Source organism: Heteronotia binoei, chromosome 13 (genome assembly GCF_032191835.1).
Source record: "Heteronotia binoei isolate CCM8104 ecotype False Entrance Well chromosome 13, APGP_CSIRO_Hbin_v1, whole genome shotgun sequence".
NCBI lineage: Eukaryota > Metazoa > Chordata > Lepidosauria > Squamata > Gekkonidae > Heteronotia > Heteronotia binoei.
This window is the reverse complement of record NC_083235.1, coordinates 62244554-62262804: the sequence shown is the minus strand read 5'-3', so window position 1 is coordinate 62262804 and position 18251 is coordinate 62244554. Positions and strand designations below refer to the sequence as shown.

The window sequence follows — 18251 nt, the reverse complement described above, 5'->3', positions numbered from 1 at the left end:
CCCAATGCCTCATCTTGCAACAAAAGTTAAGTCTTCAACAACATGCGCAAGTACAACCAAATGCACTTCTAGGCTTATTAATAATAAATTTATTAAGAAATTTGACTGCAGACAGCTTCATACTTTTGAAAGCGGCAAGAAGTACAATTCTAAAACCACTGCTGTTCCTATTCTTTGGCTATGGGCCCCGCAAGTAAGCTCTGATTGTGATTTTCTACGACCATTCTACAGGGGGCGGTTGGTTGAAGGGTGCCGCTCTATCCTTTGCCCTCTCTATTGTAAAGCCATTACCTATACTTTGCATTGGAAGCCACAGTGGAAGCAGGCTCTATGGTAGAGCAGGAAGTTCCGGAATCATATCCTCCCTCCCTGGAGTCAAGATCTCAATGGCTGCGAGGAAGGCGCTCTAGTATCACCTCTTGGTGTTCCAGGCGGCCGGAAGTCCCTGGGAGCACCGTCTGGGCTGCTAGGTACGCGGAAGCGACGGAGGCTATGGCGGCTGGCCGGAGTTTGAGTCGCTCAGAACGAAAAGCGGCGGCGCGCGCCGAGTTCCTCCGCCAAGAAGAGCAGCGAGAGCGACGTAGACAGGTAGGGAAGGGGCGGCTCCGCAGGCTTTTCTTGCGTCCAGCACAGGCTCCCTCATCCTCCCTGTTCTGTTGTTCGACGGCAGGTGTCCCGGATCCTGTACAAGCCGGTGGCTGAGCGGAGCCCCGACGAGGCCTTGCTTTTGTCTGGCTGTCAGGAAATCGTGCGCGACCTGGAGCGGCTTCGAAAGAAGCGGGAGAGGCTGCGGCGCCGGCTGGAGGAGGCGAGTGCACTTCTAGTTACGTTTTATAAGCACGGTGTTAATTGTTAATATACTAAAAGAGAGAAGCTGTGGGTATTGTTTCGTGCACTGTGAGTTATGGGTGATAACAGGGTGATAAGCCCTGTATAAAGAAAGAAATCTTATAGTCTTTCAGTAAAGGTGGCTGAGTGGTAGAGCATCTGCTTGGTCAGAAGATCTTATAGTCTTTCAGTAAATCTTATAGTCTTTCAGTAAAGGTGGCTGAGTGGTAGAGCATCTGCTTGGTCAGAAGATCTTATAGTCTTTCAGTAAATCTTATAGTCTTTCAGTAAAGGTGGCTGAGTGGTAGAGCATCTGCTTGGTCAGAAGATCTTATAGTCTTTCAGTAAATCTTATAGTCTTTCAGTAAAGGTGGCTGAGTGGTAAAGCATCTGCTTGGTCAGAAGATCTTATAGTCTTTCAGTAAATCTTATAGTCTTTCAGTAAAGGTAGCTGAGTGGTAGAGCATCTGCTTGGTCAGAAGATCTTATAGTCTTTCAGTAAATCTTATAGTCTTTCAGTAAAGGTGGCTGAGTGGTAGAGCATCTGCTTGGTCAGAAGGTCCCAGGTTCAGTCTCTGGCCTCTCCAACTGAAAAAGGGTCCAGGCAAATAGGTGTGAAAAACCTCAGCTTGAGACCCTGGAGAGCCGCTGCCAGTCTGAGTACACAATACTGACTTTGATGGACCAAGGGTCTGATTCAGTAGAAGGCAGCTTCATATGTTCAAATAATATCTTTCAAAATTTTGTTTAGTATATGATCACGGCTTATTTAAGTCACAGTTCTCTTCTTATAGTATTCTGGATAAATGTATTTATTTATTACTTTAAATTTTTATCCTGCCCTCTCCGCAAGCGGACTCCAGGTGGCTAACAATCAGTTCAGTTGAAACATCCGTAATTACAGATTAAAAGCAATAAAATACAATTAAAACATTTTAAAACAGTTTATGGTGCTGTTCAAATACAATATACAATATAGGCGGGATATTCCTTCCTAACATTGATCCTGTGGTGATCGTAATTCCTTAGCAGTATAGGGTGGCATTCCTTTCCCGGTTTAGTTGTTAAAGGCCTTTCGAGATAGTTCAGTTTTGCAGACCCTGCAGAATTGGGAGAGATCCCACAGGGCCCTTATGGCCTCTGGGAGGGCGTTCCACATTTCTGGTGCTGCCACTGAGAAGGCCCTGGCCCATGTAGAACACAGTCTGGCCTCCCTTGGTCTGGGGATAGACAATAGATGTTGTGTCCCTGAATGCAGTGCTCTCTGGGGAACATGCGGAGAAAGGCAGGTAGGCAGGCTCCCGATCATACAGGGCTTTAAAGATCAATACCAACACCTTGAAACGGACTTGGAACACAATAGGTAGCCATTGCAGCTCTTTCAGTACCGATTGAATGTGCTCCCATTGAGGGAGCCGCGTTAACAGCTGTGCTGCAGTGTTCTGCACTAGCTGAAGCTTCCGAGTCAGAATCAAGGGTAGCCCCATGTAGAGAGCATTGCAGTGATCTATTCTTGAGGTGACCATAGTGTGGATCACCATTGCCAAGTTGTCATGTTCCAGGAAAGGGGCCAACTTCCGAGCCCTCCGAAGATGGAAAAGGCAGATGCAACCTGAGCCTCCATTGTCAGAGAGGACTCCAGAAGCACCCCCAAGCACCCTTAGGGGCCGGTATGGGAGTGTGGGCATCAACAGAATGCTGCAAGCATCTGTGTAGAGAAGGCAGGAAAGCCCAGTTTATGGCTTCCCCATAGCTTTCCTCTGTAGACTGGGTAATTTGCTGCCTCAAAACAATCCAGTCGTGTGTGTGTGTGTGTATTTTATTTAAAAAACACACACATTTATCTGCAGAATTCTTAACAGGTACTGCTAGCCAGTGTTGCCTAGTGAGTCTAATGTGTAGTCCAGCTCCCAGATTTTTATTTACATAGGTACTTATTACTTACTTTTCTCCCCAATGGGGATCCAAAGCACCTTGCAGCATCATTCCCCTTTCCTCTTCTTTATGCTCACAGCAATACTGTGAGGTATATAAAGCTGAGAGTGACTGACTAGTACAAGGTCACCAATTGAGCTTCTGTGGCAATGTAGGGATTTGAGCCTGGGTCTCACACAGGGTGGATTTGATTTAAATCACTAGTCAATAAGACTTGATTTAAATCATAGTTTCCTACATAAAGATTCATTTTTGCTGGTATAACCTTAATATTCACAATTAGATGAAGAGTTCATTTTTAGAATAACAACTGTTTATATTAGTTTTACAGTTTTATAAAAATATTGATTTTCAATACTGTTAGAAACACATTTTTTTTTAATAAAACCTTAAAAAAACCAGCAAAAGTTAAATGGCATAAAATAGCTGTGGGCTATGCATGAGTAAAAGCCTCTCTGATTTGGATCACAACCTGTAAAAAACAAGCAACGTGAGTAGTGACAAAGTTGTGTTTCCCGTGGAGTAAAAAGCGAACCTTGGCATTGTCAGAAAGGCCTTGATGGTCAGAGAGCAGAGCATCTAGGTATCTTGCTCGTGGACTGCTATAGAAAGGGCAGTCCAGAAGAACATGAGGGACCGTTTCGATGACTCCTTGGCTACAAGGGCATCGTCTAAGATTGCGGGGGATTCTGTGGTATCTTCTGGAGAGGATGGCCGATGGTAATGCATTAAATCTAGCCGGCATAAGTGCTCTTCTTTGGTGAGGATCAGTTAAAAAGAGGAAATAGGGAGCTAAAAGCCCAGGAGTCTGGGATAAACCCAGATAGCTTGGGGAGCAAGTTTTCCAAGCTGCCTCAGTTAGACGTTGCAACTGGATATCTAGTAGTCTGCGTTTGATGGATTGAAATACCGCAGGAGCAGAGGATAGATAAAATGCATCCAAGGAAATTCCTATGGATGTGATTTTCTTTTGGATCAGGGTCAACCATTTGGATGCATGATGGTCCATCAGCATCAAAAAGGTGAAAGAATTCTGATCAGAGTTAAATAAAAGGCGCAGCCAAAACTTAAAGGTCAAAAGCCAGGCGCGAGTTTCCAGCAGCAACAGTCCAGTTTCCGTGCAAATTGCAGCATAAGGAACACAGTTGGGTAATCCCAGTATTTTCCTCAAAAAGAAGGATTGTAGGCCTTCAGTGGTGTAATCGAAGGCACTGAGCGATATGGGGGCACCATATAAGAGTTGGGGGCTAGATTTCGCACTGAAAGCTCTTAGGGACATAACGGTTCCCTTTCAGATAAAAAAAACGGGCAATAGCCAAGGCACTAGTTCTTGCCACTGTTAGAGCGCACTTGCGATAGGTTGCCCAGCTCCCATTGTAGGAAAATTAATCCCCAGATATTTGGTAGTTTTGACCTGTTCAATAGGGTTTCCTTGGACTGACCATAATTGTTGCTTCCAAGATTTAGAGAAAACTAAAATCTTTGTTTTCCCATAATTCAGGGTTAACTCGTTATTATTGAGATAGGTCATAACTTGGTATAATAGACGCCTCAATCCAATTTGGGAACATGACAGTAAGACGGCATCATCCGCATATAAAAGAATGGGAACGTGACGGTGAGCAATTTTAGGGGCATGCCCGTCGATTGCATATAAAACAGGGGCAAGATCATTTAAAAAAAAGATTAAAAAGTGCTGGGGCAAGGATACAGCCCTGTTTCACACCCTTACAAATTGGAATTTCCGAAGTTAGATTTCCCTGAAGGTTGTACTTAACTTGACAGCTGGTACGTGTATACAGTTTTTTAATCAAGGTAAGCAATCTGGGATCCATGTTCTTCCTGGCCAACTTAACCCAAAGCAACTCTCTGGGAACTGAGTCAAACGCTGCCTTGAGGTCTAAAAAGGCAGCGAAGAGTTTGTTGCCAGATTTCCCACTGTATTTAGAAACTAGGTGTGATAAAACGACACAGTGGTCAAGGGTGGATTTACCATGGCGAAACCCTATTTGTTCTGGGCCTAGTATGTTGTTTGTTGTCAGCCAGCTTTCTAGTTTCACTAGGAGGTGTTTGGCATAAAGCTTGCCGACAACTGATAGGAGGCTAATTGGCCGATAGTTCTCAGGTAATGAAGGGTTGCCCTTTTTATGGATAGGGGCAATGATTGCATTGGTCCATGTCCTGGGCATTATTCCAGTGCTATTTATCATAGTAAACAGGGCAGCCAGGGGTGGAGCCCACCATTCTGGGTGGAACTTCAATATCTCTGGGATGACTGCGTGAGGGCCGGGGGCCTTTTTGGGCTTAAAGTTGCGAAATCAGGGTAATGATGTCCTCCATTATAGATAGGTAATTATGAAATTATTGTGAGGTGAGTTATCTCCAGTTTAATAGATTAATCATTCATATTTGGACAACTTTTCTGCTGTACTTTATTGGAAGGAGAAAAATAATCATCACCTTAATAATAATAATTTAAATCATTTTATTCAACTAAAACAATAACATTATAGCATATGTTTGCTTAAACATCCATGTTTGTTAACTGATGTGGTTAAACAAAAATATATATTTTAAAAAACATAAACTGCTAGCCCAGCCTACACATGAAAAACTTGAATACTGTCCTCTTTAGCTCACTTGTCGTCTTCATCTTCTTTGTTCATAATCTGGAAAAGAAAAACAAGCTTTCCTGCTTTGTCGGGTCCCAAACGATTTCTCAATTTAGAATGAATGAGTCCAAAGGAGGAGAATATTCTTTCTACGCCTGCAGAAGAAGCTACTGCTGTTAAAAGTGAAATCATTATTTGAATAGTCTCTAAATCCAAGTGCTTAAGTGACTTCCTCCACTTTTCTTTAAAATATCTTCAGCAAACATATTTCTTGAATGGTTCCACCTTAGCTCTGAAGTTTATTAAAGTTGGTATTACAGATGGATGATTGCTGGATACCCATGTCATAGCTAACTCCTCTTCCTCAGCACTTAAGTTTTCACCCTGGTACCGGATATTGACAGTATTTGCTAGAAAATGAGCTGGAGACAGTGCTTGTCCCATTTGTTTTTGTAATGCTTGTAATTTAATTCTGTCAATGTGTAGTTCTGTTTTTCAGTTCCTTCCAAATTTCAACAGCATCAGCAATAAAACAACTATTTTTCTGTATTTTGTTTAAAGCTTCAGAAATGGGTTTCAGGATGCTCAGCATTTCTCTTAAGCCCATTGTTGAGGATTTTGGCCGTGACAGTGCCATCTGTTTATCTTGATTTTGTTCACAAATTGTCATCAGAATAGGCCAGTTCTTGATATACTGCCCAAAACAGTCCACCACAGAGTTCCATCTAACATCTTGTGGGAGCATTAGCTTGGTTCCGCCCATTCTTTTCGGAGCTGCTGCAGCAAAATGATTGTTACAGAAGTATTTAGCAATATCAACAACATTAGTCTTTATTTCTGGAACACTGAAGTCTTTGGCTAGGAGGTGCAGCAAATGAGCACTGCAACCATATGTTATTAGCTTTGTATTCCCTTCCTGCTCTTCTAGATTTTTTCTCATCTTGGATACATTTGCAGCATTGTCTGTGACCAAATAGCTTACTAGACATTTGAATTTTTGTTCACATGTTGTTATAGCTTTTGCTGCCACTTCTTGTAAGTATTCCGCTGCATTTCCTGACATATCAATTGTTTGTGCAAGGAAGACTTCCCCTTCTTCTGTTGTTATACAAGCACATACAACTGGATCATTGTGGACGTTACTCCACCCATCAAGACTTAGGTTAATAATTTTACCCTCCAGAGCTGTTGCACATTGCTCCATTTCTCTATCATACACTTTATCCAGCAGTTTCCCTGCAACATCTGCTCTGCTGGGTGGACTGTATCCTGGTCTCAGTGACTGAACCATATTAATGAAGTGTGGGTTCTCAGTCAGACGGAAAGAAGAGTTTGTTGCATAAACAAACTGGGCAATTTTTTTCATCAATTAACTTTTTCTAATCTGCTGGTTTTTATCAAAAACTTACCTATGGTGGTTCCAGGAGGGAAGGGTTTTTTCTTTCTTTTAGGTGATGTACTGCGGGTATCTGATGTTGATGTATATGGTGCAACTGAAACACTATCCTGGATAGATAACTCTGAAACTATAGAGTAGGAGGATGGTGATCTTGAAGGTGGATTGTTTCCGGACTCCTTAGTGTTGATGATGAATTCCCCTAAACAAAAAAACCCCCATGCTGTTATTTTATTATTTATACAATTTCTGCTTATTGTATTCATTGCCATGCAGCACTGCCCAAAAATGAATATTTGCTTTTCTTCATAACTGTATCAGAATGACAGTAACATGCAGTAATAATAAGAAATATAATTTTGCTCAAACATGACAATTCAAGGCACTCTTTAAGAAATATGATTAAATAAAAATGTTTACCAACCTGAAGATCCTGCCTGTTCAAACATGTTTCTGTTGTCATCTTCATCATAGCACTTCTCATGATGTTGCCTCATTCGGGCCACCAGGCCTTGCATTTCTTTGTTGCAGTGTTTGCATCTTGCACGCATGTGTGCCTTACCAATAGGTAGAGGAACTTCATTAAAATATTCCAAAACTGGGTCTCTTTTACGGCCTGCTGCCATTATAGGTTTTCTCCTCCAGGGAAAGAATAATGTGATAAACCTTGGGTTATACACACAAAAGATCCAAAGTCTTGTGGCGTATTCTGCTCAAAGTTTCACCTTCATTTTTACTACTTGCCCCCTCCCTCCTCACACTTAAGTTTCTTCCTGTGCAGATCTATTCCACTCCAAGCAGTCTTTTTCTATTCATTGAACTTTTTTGAAACTTAGCACTTAAGGGGTTGATTCTGTGTACATAGGTTTGTAGAGCAATGAGATTAAGGTCTTTTTCTCAACTCTGTTCATGTTATAACATTTTTGCTGTGTAGAAGAGGCATGTGATCTCTGCAGACACAAATTACAGTTTTGAGAACTGCAAAACCAAGCATCTGTGTTCTGTGATAATATCCTGTAGACAGAGAAACTGCCCAGTAATCTTACAGAAACCTCTGGAAGAGCATGACATTGTGAATGGATTAATAGAATTTATTACCAAAAAAATTAAACATTGCATGAATATACAGCCTTATGCTTCAGAATTAAATACGAATCCCTATTTCATGATGGAATAACCTTTGGATGATAATATATTTTCCTCAAAAAGCATTTTATTTAAAAAATCCAATCAAAAAGCATTTTATTTAAAAAATCTGATTTTTTTGATTTTTTTTAAAAAAAAATCATTGATTTTTATCCACCCTGGTCTCACAGATCCAAGTCTGATGCTCTAACAACTACACTACACTGGCAATTTTGCAAGATCAGGCTCATGTTGTGACTGAAATAACCTATAGTTAGAAGAAATCTGTGTTTTTTTTTAAATGTTCATTTGTATGTCCTTTTAATACCAGTTAAGCTGTTTGTTTGTTTTTTTAAAAAATCCTTCTTGTCAATAACTATTCATCTTTCTTCTTATACAGCAAACTATGTTCTTTCCTTCTATTCCTCTTACCTTACCTATGTTCTTTCCTTCTATTCCTCTTATCATATTTCTTCTTTTACAAAGCCGGTAGGACAAAGCAGGGAGAACTGCAGTGGATTAGCACAGATACCCTTCTAGAATTAGGCAGTAGTTTGTTTTTGTCATCTGAGAAAATTATCAGTATGGTAATGGGGTCTTAGCCAGCGGTTTGAAACTGTAAAATACACTGCCTCAGAAATCATTTTAATCTCTTGTTCATCTGCTCTTAGGTTTGTGATGAACCTGAAGAGTTGAAGAAAAAAGTGAGCAAGCTTTCTTTAGCTGTGCGGGGTGCTAAACACCTCATCATCTATACAGGAGCTGGCATCAGTACGGTAAGACTCTTCGGTAGCTCTTTCACAGTCATATTTCACAAGATCCTGTTGTGGCTTATATCTCTTGTCACCAGTCTGTACATTAAATTTACCACCTGAGAATGTAAGCAGGATGTAATCGGAGCATGGATCACCATGGCTAGATCATACTTTTTTACAGAGTTGTAGCCAGTGAAAGGCACTGTATGCCACAGAGGAGTTTCCAGTGGTAGACCTGGATCCAGCAGCACCCCAAGCTACAAACTTGTTCCTTCAGGGGGAGTGCAATAGCCTCCAGAACCGGCTGACCCTCAGTACTCAAAACAGCTTTTTTTGTTCTCAGTCTTGTCTGGATTGAGCTTAAGTTTATTAGCTAGCCTTTGATTTGGGGGAGGGGGGATTCTCCTGGAATCACAACTGATCTCACTACAAAGATTAGTTGCTCTGAAAGAAATGGCATCAAATTTGCAACTATACATTTTGGAAATGGAGGTGTATGGCTTTCAAGTACTGATTTCAGCATCTCATGTGAAAGCACAGTGATCAAGTGTAAATACAAGGATTTTGAATTATGTCTGTGATGTCTGTGCACTGGTTAATTGTCTAGTATCTTCTGGAAGAAATTGAGGGTGAGTCATGAAGGAGGTTTTGTTAGACCTATTCAAGATAATAATCACTAGATGGTACCAAGTCATTGTAGCGGACATGAAATGCAACTTCATGTCTCAGTGAGGTATCTGTCTGCCCATTTCTGAAGGTTTATGGGCATGGGCATTTAAATCTGTGGAAGAGGCAGTGGCAGTTTCCCTTTTCATTGTTTGCCCACTATGTTGTTCCAGTGGTATGCACATCCAGAGCGTCTGTTTATTCCCTGGGACAAAATGGGGGCGGGGGGGGGGGGGGGCTCAGCAGGCTATAGTGGGAGGGGGAAGTAGAAAAGTCCTGCTTTGCAAGATTTGTAGATTGTTGGGCATATGCCACTGTTCCTGCTGCTTTCCAGGGAACAGTTAGCATCCTATGTGGTCCCAGCTGAAACTGTCACTGAGCTGACATACAAAATGTACTATTGATGTGCCAAACATCTTGTTTCTGCTTGTTTGAAATGTTTTTTTTAATTTTCAAAAACTTTTTATTGAATTTAATAAAAGCATATACAAGGCAATCAATAACTGTGTCTCCATTCTTCATGAATAAGCAGAAACTATAAAATAATATACGCAACCCCCCCCAAAAAACAAACAAACAAGGGGGATAGCAACCCCCCTATATAAAACAAACTCATAATTGGCAGCTGAATTAATGAATAAACTACTTTAACCACATCAAGATTACATTAGGTTGATAATATCGTATTATCTACAGGGTATGTATGAACGCACATGATCCAAATGACCAAAAGAAAATTTAAGAAATGGAAGGCACTTGTACATTGGAGATTTGTTGCCCTCTGAATCACTTATACAACACAAGCTATCTGCTATCTTGTCCATTGCATAAACCTCCCAAATTTTTGCATACCAGACTTTTACCGAAGGAGGATTAGGGGATTTCCAAAACTGAGCCAGCACCATTTTAGCAGCAGCAAGTAAGAAGGATATCAGGGATTTGCTGAGTGATATGATAGGTATACCCTTCCAGCAGTCCAGCAATATGAGTTCCAATCTTGGGTAAACTGTAGCCCGAGTTATTCTTGATTTTTTCCACGATCACCGACCAAAAAGATTGCACCACCGTGCATGACCACCAACAGTGGATAAACGTGCCCTCTTCTCCGCAGTCTTTCCAACATTTGGGGGATTGATTTGATCCAATATGACTTAATCTCTTAGGTGTCAAGTACCACCAAACAAAAATTTTGGGGTTTGCAATTGGATATTCAATGAGTTTGATGTATATGAAGGGGAGGACCAGATTGTTGCCAAATATCATCCTTAAAATTAATAGAGTCATCCCGTTACCAAATTTCCTGATAAGATAATGGTTCTATGCTATCTGTATCTAGCAATCCTTTATAAATAAATTAAATCAGTCCCTTCCGCTTTAAAGAAGGTGAATATAACAAATGTTCAAAAAAAGTAAGAGAACGATTGAAGTTATATTTCTTTGAAAGTGATGTCACCAAGTTATTAGTTTGCAAGTATTCAAACCATGGAATTTTTCCCCCTCCAATTTTATTCTCCAAAGATTTCTTGTCAAGCATATTGCCTTTTGACAAAATGTCCACAAAACGACATAAGTTGGATTGTTTCCAAATTGGAAAAGACTTGTATAAAAACCCAGGTTGAAACCATGAAAGATCCAAAAAATGAGAAAGCGGAGACAAAGGAGGGGCCAAACAAAGACAATATTTGTCCCATATCTGAAAAATAGCTTTAAGAAAAAATTGGATGAGATATTTGGTGGTCTGTTCTTCGGAGATTCCCATAGTGTAGAATGAAACGATTTGTTACCTAGATAAAAGTCTTCCAGAACCTTCCAATCCGGATTCAAGGCTGAATCATAATATCTAATAAGCCCACCTAAAATAGCAGCCTCGTAAAATTTATGTAGGTCCAGGAGAGCCAGCCCACCTGAAGATTTAGAACGAATGAGGGTTGAATACCCTATTCTAGCTAGACCATTATTCCAAATATACCTTGAAAAAGAGTGCCTCCATCCTATAAATAAATCCTCAGGGATAAGAATAGGAATAGCTCGAAATAAAAACAGAAACTTAGGAAAAATAAAAGTTTTAATCATCTGAATTTTTTCATTCTAGGGAATAAAGAATTCTTATTCTTTTGCAAGTTGAGGATATCTTTATTCAAGAAATGATGGTTAACCTTAAAAATATCTCCCAGTTTTAAAAGAATATTCATCCCCAGATATGTCCAAAACCTATCAATTTTTTTTGAAGTGATACTTAGAGTAGATGAACTTTTGAAGAGCATCTGAGATTGTGATAGGATAAAGAATAGTTTTGGATGGGTTGGCTTGAAGGCCAGAAATAGAAGAAAATGTGGATAGTGAATCAAAGATAGCAGGTAGGAAGGAATCGGGTTTTGTAACTAAAAGTGTCAGGTCATCAGCAAACAAAGACAATTTAATACATTGCTTTTTAATAGGGATGCCTGCAGTAGTAGTAGTATTACGAATAGCATTTGCAAGAGGATCAGTTGCAATCGCAAAAAGCAGAGGAGACAAGGGGCAACCCTGCCTAGTCCCTCTAGAAAGATGGAATTCTTCAGAATCCAAATGATTAATATTTATAATATCAGAAGGCGAATCTTACAGAGCTCGGATAATCTTAATAAAGTTCAGGTCAAATTCCATTTTCTCCAATAAAGTAATAAGGTAAGGGACTTCAACTGAGTCAAAGACTTTTTCAAAATCTATGGATAAAATAAAAGAAGACTCAATATTAAATTTCCTGCAATATTGAATGATATTAAGGGCCTTTCTAGTATTGTCCGTCAGCTCACGATGCAGGATAAATCCCGATTGGTCGGGGTGAATATATTTCCCTGTGAAAGTATTAAGCCTGGACACCAATGCTGCTGTGAAAATCTTGTAATCGCAATTAAGGAGCACTATTGGTCTATAAGAACTAGGTTCTAACAAGTCTTTACCTTTCTTTGAAAGGACTATAATTTTTGCCTGTGACCAAGTGTCCGGAAAAGAACCAGACTGTACAAATTGATTACAGGAGTCAGCCAAGATGGGAGCTAGTAAAACATTAAAAAAATTATAAAATTCTGGAATAAAACCATTCCAGCCTGGGGACTTATTGGATTTCAAAGACTTAATAGCATTTCAAGTGCTGTAAATGGCTGGTCCAAAAAGGATTTAATCATAGAGGAGATAGATTTAAGATTTGAGTGGGAATCTTAAGAAAGACGATATAAGGTCTGACGATGGATGCTGAGAAGTATAAAGAGTAGAATAGTGTCGTTTGAGCAGATTTGTGACCATCTAGTCCTACCACCACCAGTCCACGTAAGTCACCACCAGTCCACGTAGGTGAGTTGATATAGGAAGACACAGTCCAACAACACTCTGTGTACTTAACTATATATAGGTTTATTTACATATATACAGACTCCCATCAAAGTGCTCCGCCAATCAATCATATAGAGTAGAAGGGTAGTTATGTACAGCACAGCATTACATATATACACATGCACTTAATCACTGCACCAATGAGCTTTCAGTGCTGAGTCATTCTGCACTCATCACCTTGTTACCTCATTAACCTGGCTGAAACCAGTTACTTGGCAGAGCCTTGCTATAACGCTGATGTCATCTATTTTGACACTAGCTGTCAGATCAGCATGCTTCACTTGCCTCATGTCTTACTGAGCATTTTCATATGCTAACACTCCTCCTAAGGCATAGGCAATGAAGATTGGATCTCACCTTGTATACTGTTTTACATATTTATATTGTATTTTCAGATCAAGCAAATAGTTGATACATTCATTCACCTTGTATCACACAGTCAGCATGTTTTGCTTTACAGATTTCATAATATTATACAATATAACCAGTTGTGGATCTACCATCCTTTTTTACTTTGCAGTTTTCCATTCGGTAGTGTTTTGACCTTGCACAGTCACCTGTACCTTATAGCCTTTTTCTCTGTTGGCTTACGTTACAGAAAACACATTCTTATCAGTTACTGAGTCGTACTTCCACTGCATGGCCTGCTGCCAAGCAGCTCTCTCTGTTTCAGCCACAGCTAATACTTCCAGATAGCTTTGCGGCTCCTTAATAAATACATGGTTTACAGAGTTATTTACATAACCATATCTCTCAGGTACACCTTTTGTACTTCGTGTCGACCTACGAGGTCTTTCCATACTCTGTACACTCTCAGATACACTAGGTGAACTTATTTCTTGTTTTATAGTAGGGCTTTCTTCCTCCACTGTTACGGGTAGTGCCACCTGCTCAGGCAAATCATTAGCATGAATCTTGTTCCACCCATGGTTTTCCCAGAAATTTGCTGATCTCCTAAAACTTATGTTTTGGTGCTCATTTGCAAACCGGTAGGCTTTCATGCCCGTTTGATACTCCAAAAACAAAAGTTTATTAGATCTATTTCCCCCCCTTTCTTCTCTGGTTTAATGAAATGTTTACCCATGCCCTGGTTCCAAACACTCTGAGATGATCCAGAGTAGGGTTTTGATTATACAGCATCTTGTAGGGGATGTTATCAATGGGTTTTGTCCAAAGTCTATTTTTATACAGGCTTCTACCCAGAAACTTATAGGCAACCCTGCATCCTTTAGCATAGCATGCATCATAGTCTGTAACACTCCACCTCTGCATTCTGCAATTCCATTCTCCTGAGGTGTTGCTACGTTTGCCACTCTATGATCAATTCCTTGGCTGTGCAGCTAGTGTTTAAATGCTGAGGACATAAATTCTCCTCCCATGTCTGTCTGGATAGCACACAGACTTCCTAATTGCTTTTGTACCTTTTTGTACTAATATTTAACAGTATTGCATAACTTTTGTTTCAAGACATACACCCAGAAAAACCTTGAGTAATCGTCAGTCAGTATTAATGCATATCTGTTACTGGAGTGGCTCTTTGGAAATAGACCGAGCTACAGGGAATGCCTGTGATTTTGCACATTTACACACTTCACAATCCAAGTATTTACTGCAATCCTTTACACCTTGTTTCCCCACAATAGATAGTGTCTTATTAATTGTATAAAAGCTAGCATGCCCCAATCTTTGGTGCATTAAATGAACACAGTTATCATGTGGGTTAACATTTAGCACAATTTTAGCTGTCTCAGCAGTGTTTTCAAACACATAAACATTGTCTTGCAGTCTTGCAATTCCCAGCACTTCATCTCCTTTAATTATTTTATAAGTCTTTTCAGTAAATATAACCGTAAATCCAGCCTTGTCAAGAAGAGACACACTTAACAAATTGTTCTCTAATGACAGTACACACCGCATATCAGAGAAAGTGTGCTGCAGTGCTGGAAAAGTCACACACCCCTGACAAAATACCTCAGAGTTGCGGCTGTCGGCTAAACTGACATGTTGACGGTTAGATGGCTGTTTATCTTGTAGCAAATGTTCGTCTTTGCAAAAAATCTGTGAAGCCCCAGAGTCTAAAATCCACACTCCCAGAACGGCAGCATTTTTAGTCACCACAAGCGATGCCTTGGAGCAGTCCATGGAACCTGCAGACTGTCCTCCTTGCCTCCGCCTGGTTTTCCACTCTGGACAAGCACGTTTAAGATGTGTTGTCAAGCCACAGCAAAAACATTTTCTCACCCTCAGGGCAACTTTCGACACCTCTCCAAGTCGATTCCTGGTTGACGATTCCTTGCTGGCATCTCCTTTCGCTGTCTCCCCCAGTCTCGAACTCTGCCAAGCTGGTAGATAACCGGACTCCTGCAGATGCTGTTCCTCTGCAATCAGCCGGCCTGTTATGTACTCCAAGGTTAATTTGCTTGTCTCAGCTGTCTCAAGCGACGTTACAAGCATGTTATATTCAGCTGACAGCGAGCTGAGGATTAAGTAGACTTTATCTTCGTCTGGCACTGTCTTCCATCTCTGCTCTAATTCATAGCAACATTGTGCCAGGGCATTTAAGTGTGCCCTTACGGACTCCCCCGGCTTCATTACTGTTCTGTAAAGCTACCGAGTAATTGCGATAAGGGAGCCGGCTGTACTTTGCATGTAAACTGCTTTTAAACAGTCCCAAGCAGCTTTAGCCGTGTTCTTACCCGACAGATGGATCAACTGGTCATCTCCCACACTCAGGATGATATTCATCAGCTCCTTTTTGTCCTTTACCGTGTCCTCCTCACCGAGCTGGGCTGGAGGTGTCTCAACCACTAACCACAAACCCTCACGTTTGAGGTAATGCTCCATGCAGAGATCCCACACGCTGTAATTAGTGGAGGTGAGCTTCCCCACAATCTGAGCTGTTGCAATAAGAGCCTTGTGAAAGACTTCAATGGATTCTAATTTTTTCCTTTCTATAAGGAGTTTTGAGTATACTTTTTACTACCGAATTCCTTAAATTTTTCTTCCAACATAGTAATATTGGCAATCAGATCGGATCTAATTTGTTCCTTTTCGTTCTTATATGAAGAGGCAATAGCCAAAAATCTGCCATGAATGACAGCCTTAAAAGAGTCCCATACTACGTGTTGGGGGACCCCACACTCCGAATTAAACTGAAAAAATTCTTTAATGTCTTTTTCAATAGAGTCAGTAACCGACTTCATAGAAAGAAGTTTACTATCCATTCTCCAATTGAAAGAAAATGCCCTATTAGTATTCTCTGTCATATAACCTTCCATCCATGCATGATCGGACCAAATCATTGGACCAATTTCTACTTTAGAAAAAAGATTAGAAATGGAATTCGAAACTAAAAGGAAATCAATTCTGGAATAGGTTTGATGGCGAGAAGAGAAGAAAGTGTAGTCCCTTTCAGTTGGATGCTTGATTCTCCAGATGTCAAACAAATTGAAAGAACGAAAAACTTGAGCTAATTCCTTATGAAAATTCAAACCTTTTAGTTGAGAACCCTTTTTGGCCGAGAGAGGTAAAAACTTGTTTGAGACTGGCCGAGAGAAGGATTGACAACATAATTAAGATTCCCTCCCAAAATAATAGGGCCTGTGTGAGAAGTTTGAAGTTCTGACAGCATATCTTCGATGAATGCAATTTGCCCTTCGTTTGGTGCATACACCGATGCCAGAGTATAAGAACTGCCATTAAAGACCTCATTAATAAAAATATACCGACCACTAGGGTCAATTGAAGAACTTTTCAAAGTGAAACGGACTGATTTACTTATCAAAATGGCCACTCCTCTTGCTTTGGAGGACTCATGAGCCTGAAATTGGTAAGCAAAGAATTTTGATTTGAAGACCTTAGGCTGATTACCCTTAAGGTGGGTTTCCTGCAGAAAAATTATATCTGGTTTCTGATGAGAAATAGCAGAGGCGACAGTTTTTTCTTAATTAAATTATTTAGCCCATTACAATTTCAAGATAATAGTTTCAGATGACACTGCCATATTTGAAGGGGGAAAAAACCAAGATTCTCAGAATTCTTACATTCCATAGTGTTTATACAAAGTGCCAAAAAGTTAGCTAGAGACAAACTCTGTAGATCATACTTCGGAGTCATATGGACAGGTTTCATTTCAAAGAGTTTAAACAACCCCCAACAAAAAGCAAAATAACATTGTACATTTACGCTTCCCAAAACAAAAACAAAAACCAACCATAACCAACTGAAGTGATCTAGCATTTACAGTCACTAGTCACTAGCACACCCACCAACTCTGTTAACCCAAAACTAGGAAAACAACAAATACTTTTGTAGAAGTGTAAATTTGAAGTGGTAAGCCTCACAACTAGAGACACCACTTAAATGATAGCAACAATTGAATGAAGCAATCTATAAAACTGAAAAACTAAATTCCCCCCACACACACACCACCAAAATGATTATAATTAACAATATCAACCCAGCATTATTAAAACTTGCAAGCGGAATAAAACAGTGCCTAGCATATAGAACTTTTCATAGTAACCGGCTAACTAAACATGAACAAGTCAAGGTAAAAATAACTAAAAAGCCACATACAATAAGATCTACTCCCCTTACCAGCAAAAATGCAATTGCTTGGGATTATATATAGGCAGACTGTTATAGTTTATGTAACTTCATCTAAACTCTCAGAACTATTATAAGACTTAGTACACTATAGTGTAAGTAGATTACATCATAAGTCATAATAAAATTTAACACAGGAATACCTTACCAACATCAGGTTTACTATAAGTCTGCCCTAAAACAAAAAAGAAAATGAATACCATATCCCATCCTAAAACTACCTAACTTAAAAAAAAATGAGAGGGAAAAAAGAAAAAGGGGAAGCCAATAGACAAACCCCTGTGACATTAACACAACAACATTCATTTACAGACCTACACAAACTCCACAAACAGACTTACATCCAAACAGTTACAGAGATATGTAACTAAATAAAATAATAAGGGAAATGAAATTCCAAGCAATCAATGTAGAACAAGGCACAATCAGTCTCACACACTCACTTCCTATCATCAGTTATTAAAACATAGATTGAAAGTTCATTGAAACACAATAATATTAAATATATTTCCATACATTCCAAGCCTCACCTTGCATTCATGGCCCACTAATCTCACAACCAAGCCACCCCAATCAAACTTTTAATACACATACTAGTTAAACCACACATTCCTGATCCCGCCACCTTTCTAACCGAATGTACACATTCATACAAGAAAATTTCATTTAGCTAGTTAGATAAAACAAAGAAAAGAGATAGTTCAAAATTAGTTTAAATTAACTTCCCCCCCTCACTCGTAGCATAATGATCCAAAAAGACCGCGTTCTCACATAAGCATACTATACAACGTAAGACAGCCAACAGCGAGTTAATAAGGCATAACAGGATTAAATTTAGGCAAGTCTTATATAACAGCAGCTCAGCCATTGTCTGGAAAACAAAACAAAACAAAATGCAGACAGTTTTCAACATAGCAACAGTTCCAACTGCTTAACTTCTAGGCGATTCAGGCC

The 18251-nt window shown here is 39.8% G+C and overlaps 1 protein-coding gene across 1 annotated transcript in view; it reads left to right on the top strand.

Moving 5' to 3' along the window:
• The first annotated feature begins 336 nt into the window (after positions 1-336).
• The window catches only part of SIRT7 (sirtuin 7), a 30325-nt gene continuing 12410 nt past the window's right edge, over positions 337-18251 (top strand). Inside the window, exons 1-3 of the mRNA XM_060252657.1 lie at positions 337-588; positions 671-808; positions 8568-8672. Coding sequence (XP_060108640.1) covers positions 493-588; positions 671-808; positions 8568-8672 — 339 coding nt within the window. The 5' untranslated portion in view covers positions 337-492. The remainder of the gene's footprint in view (positions 589-670; positions 809-8567; positions 8673-18251) is intronic.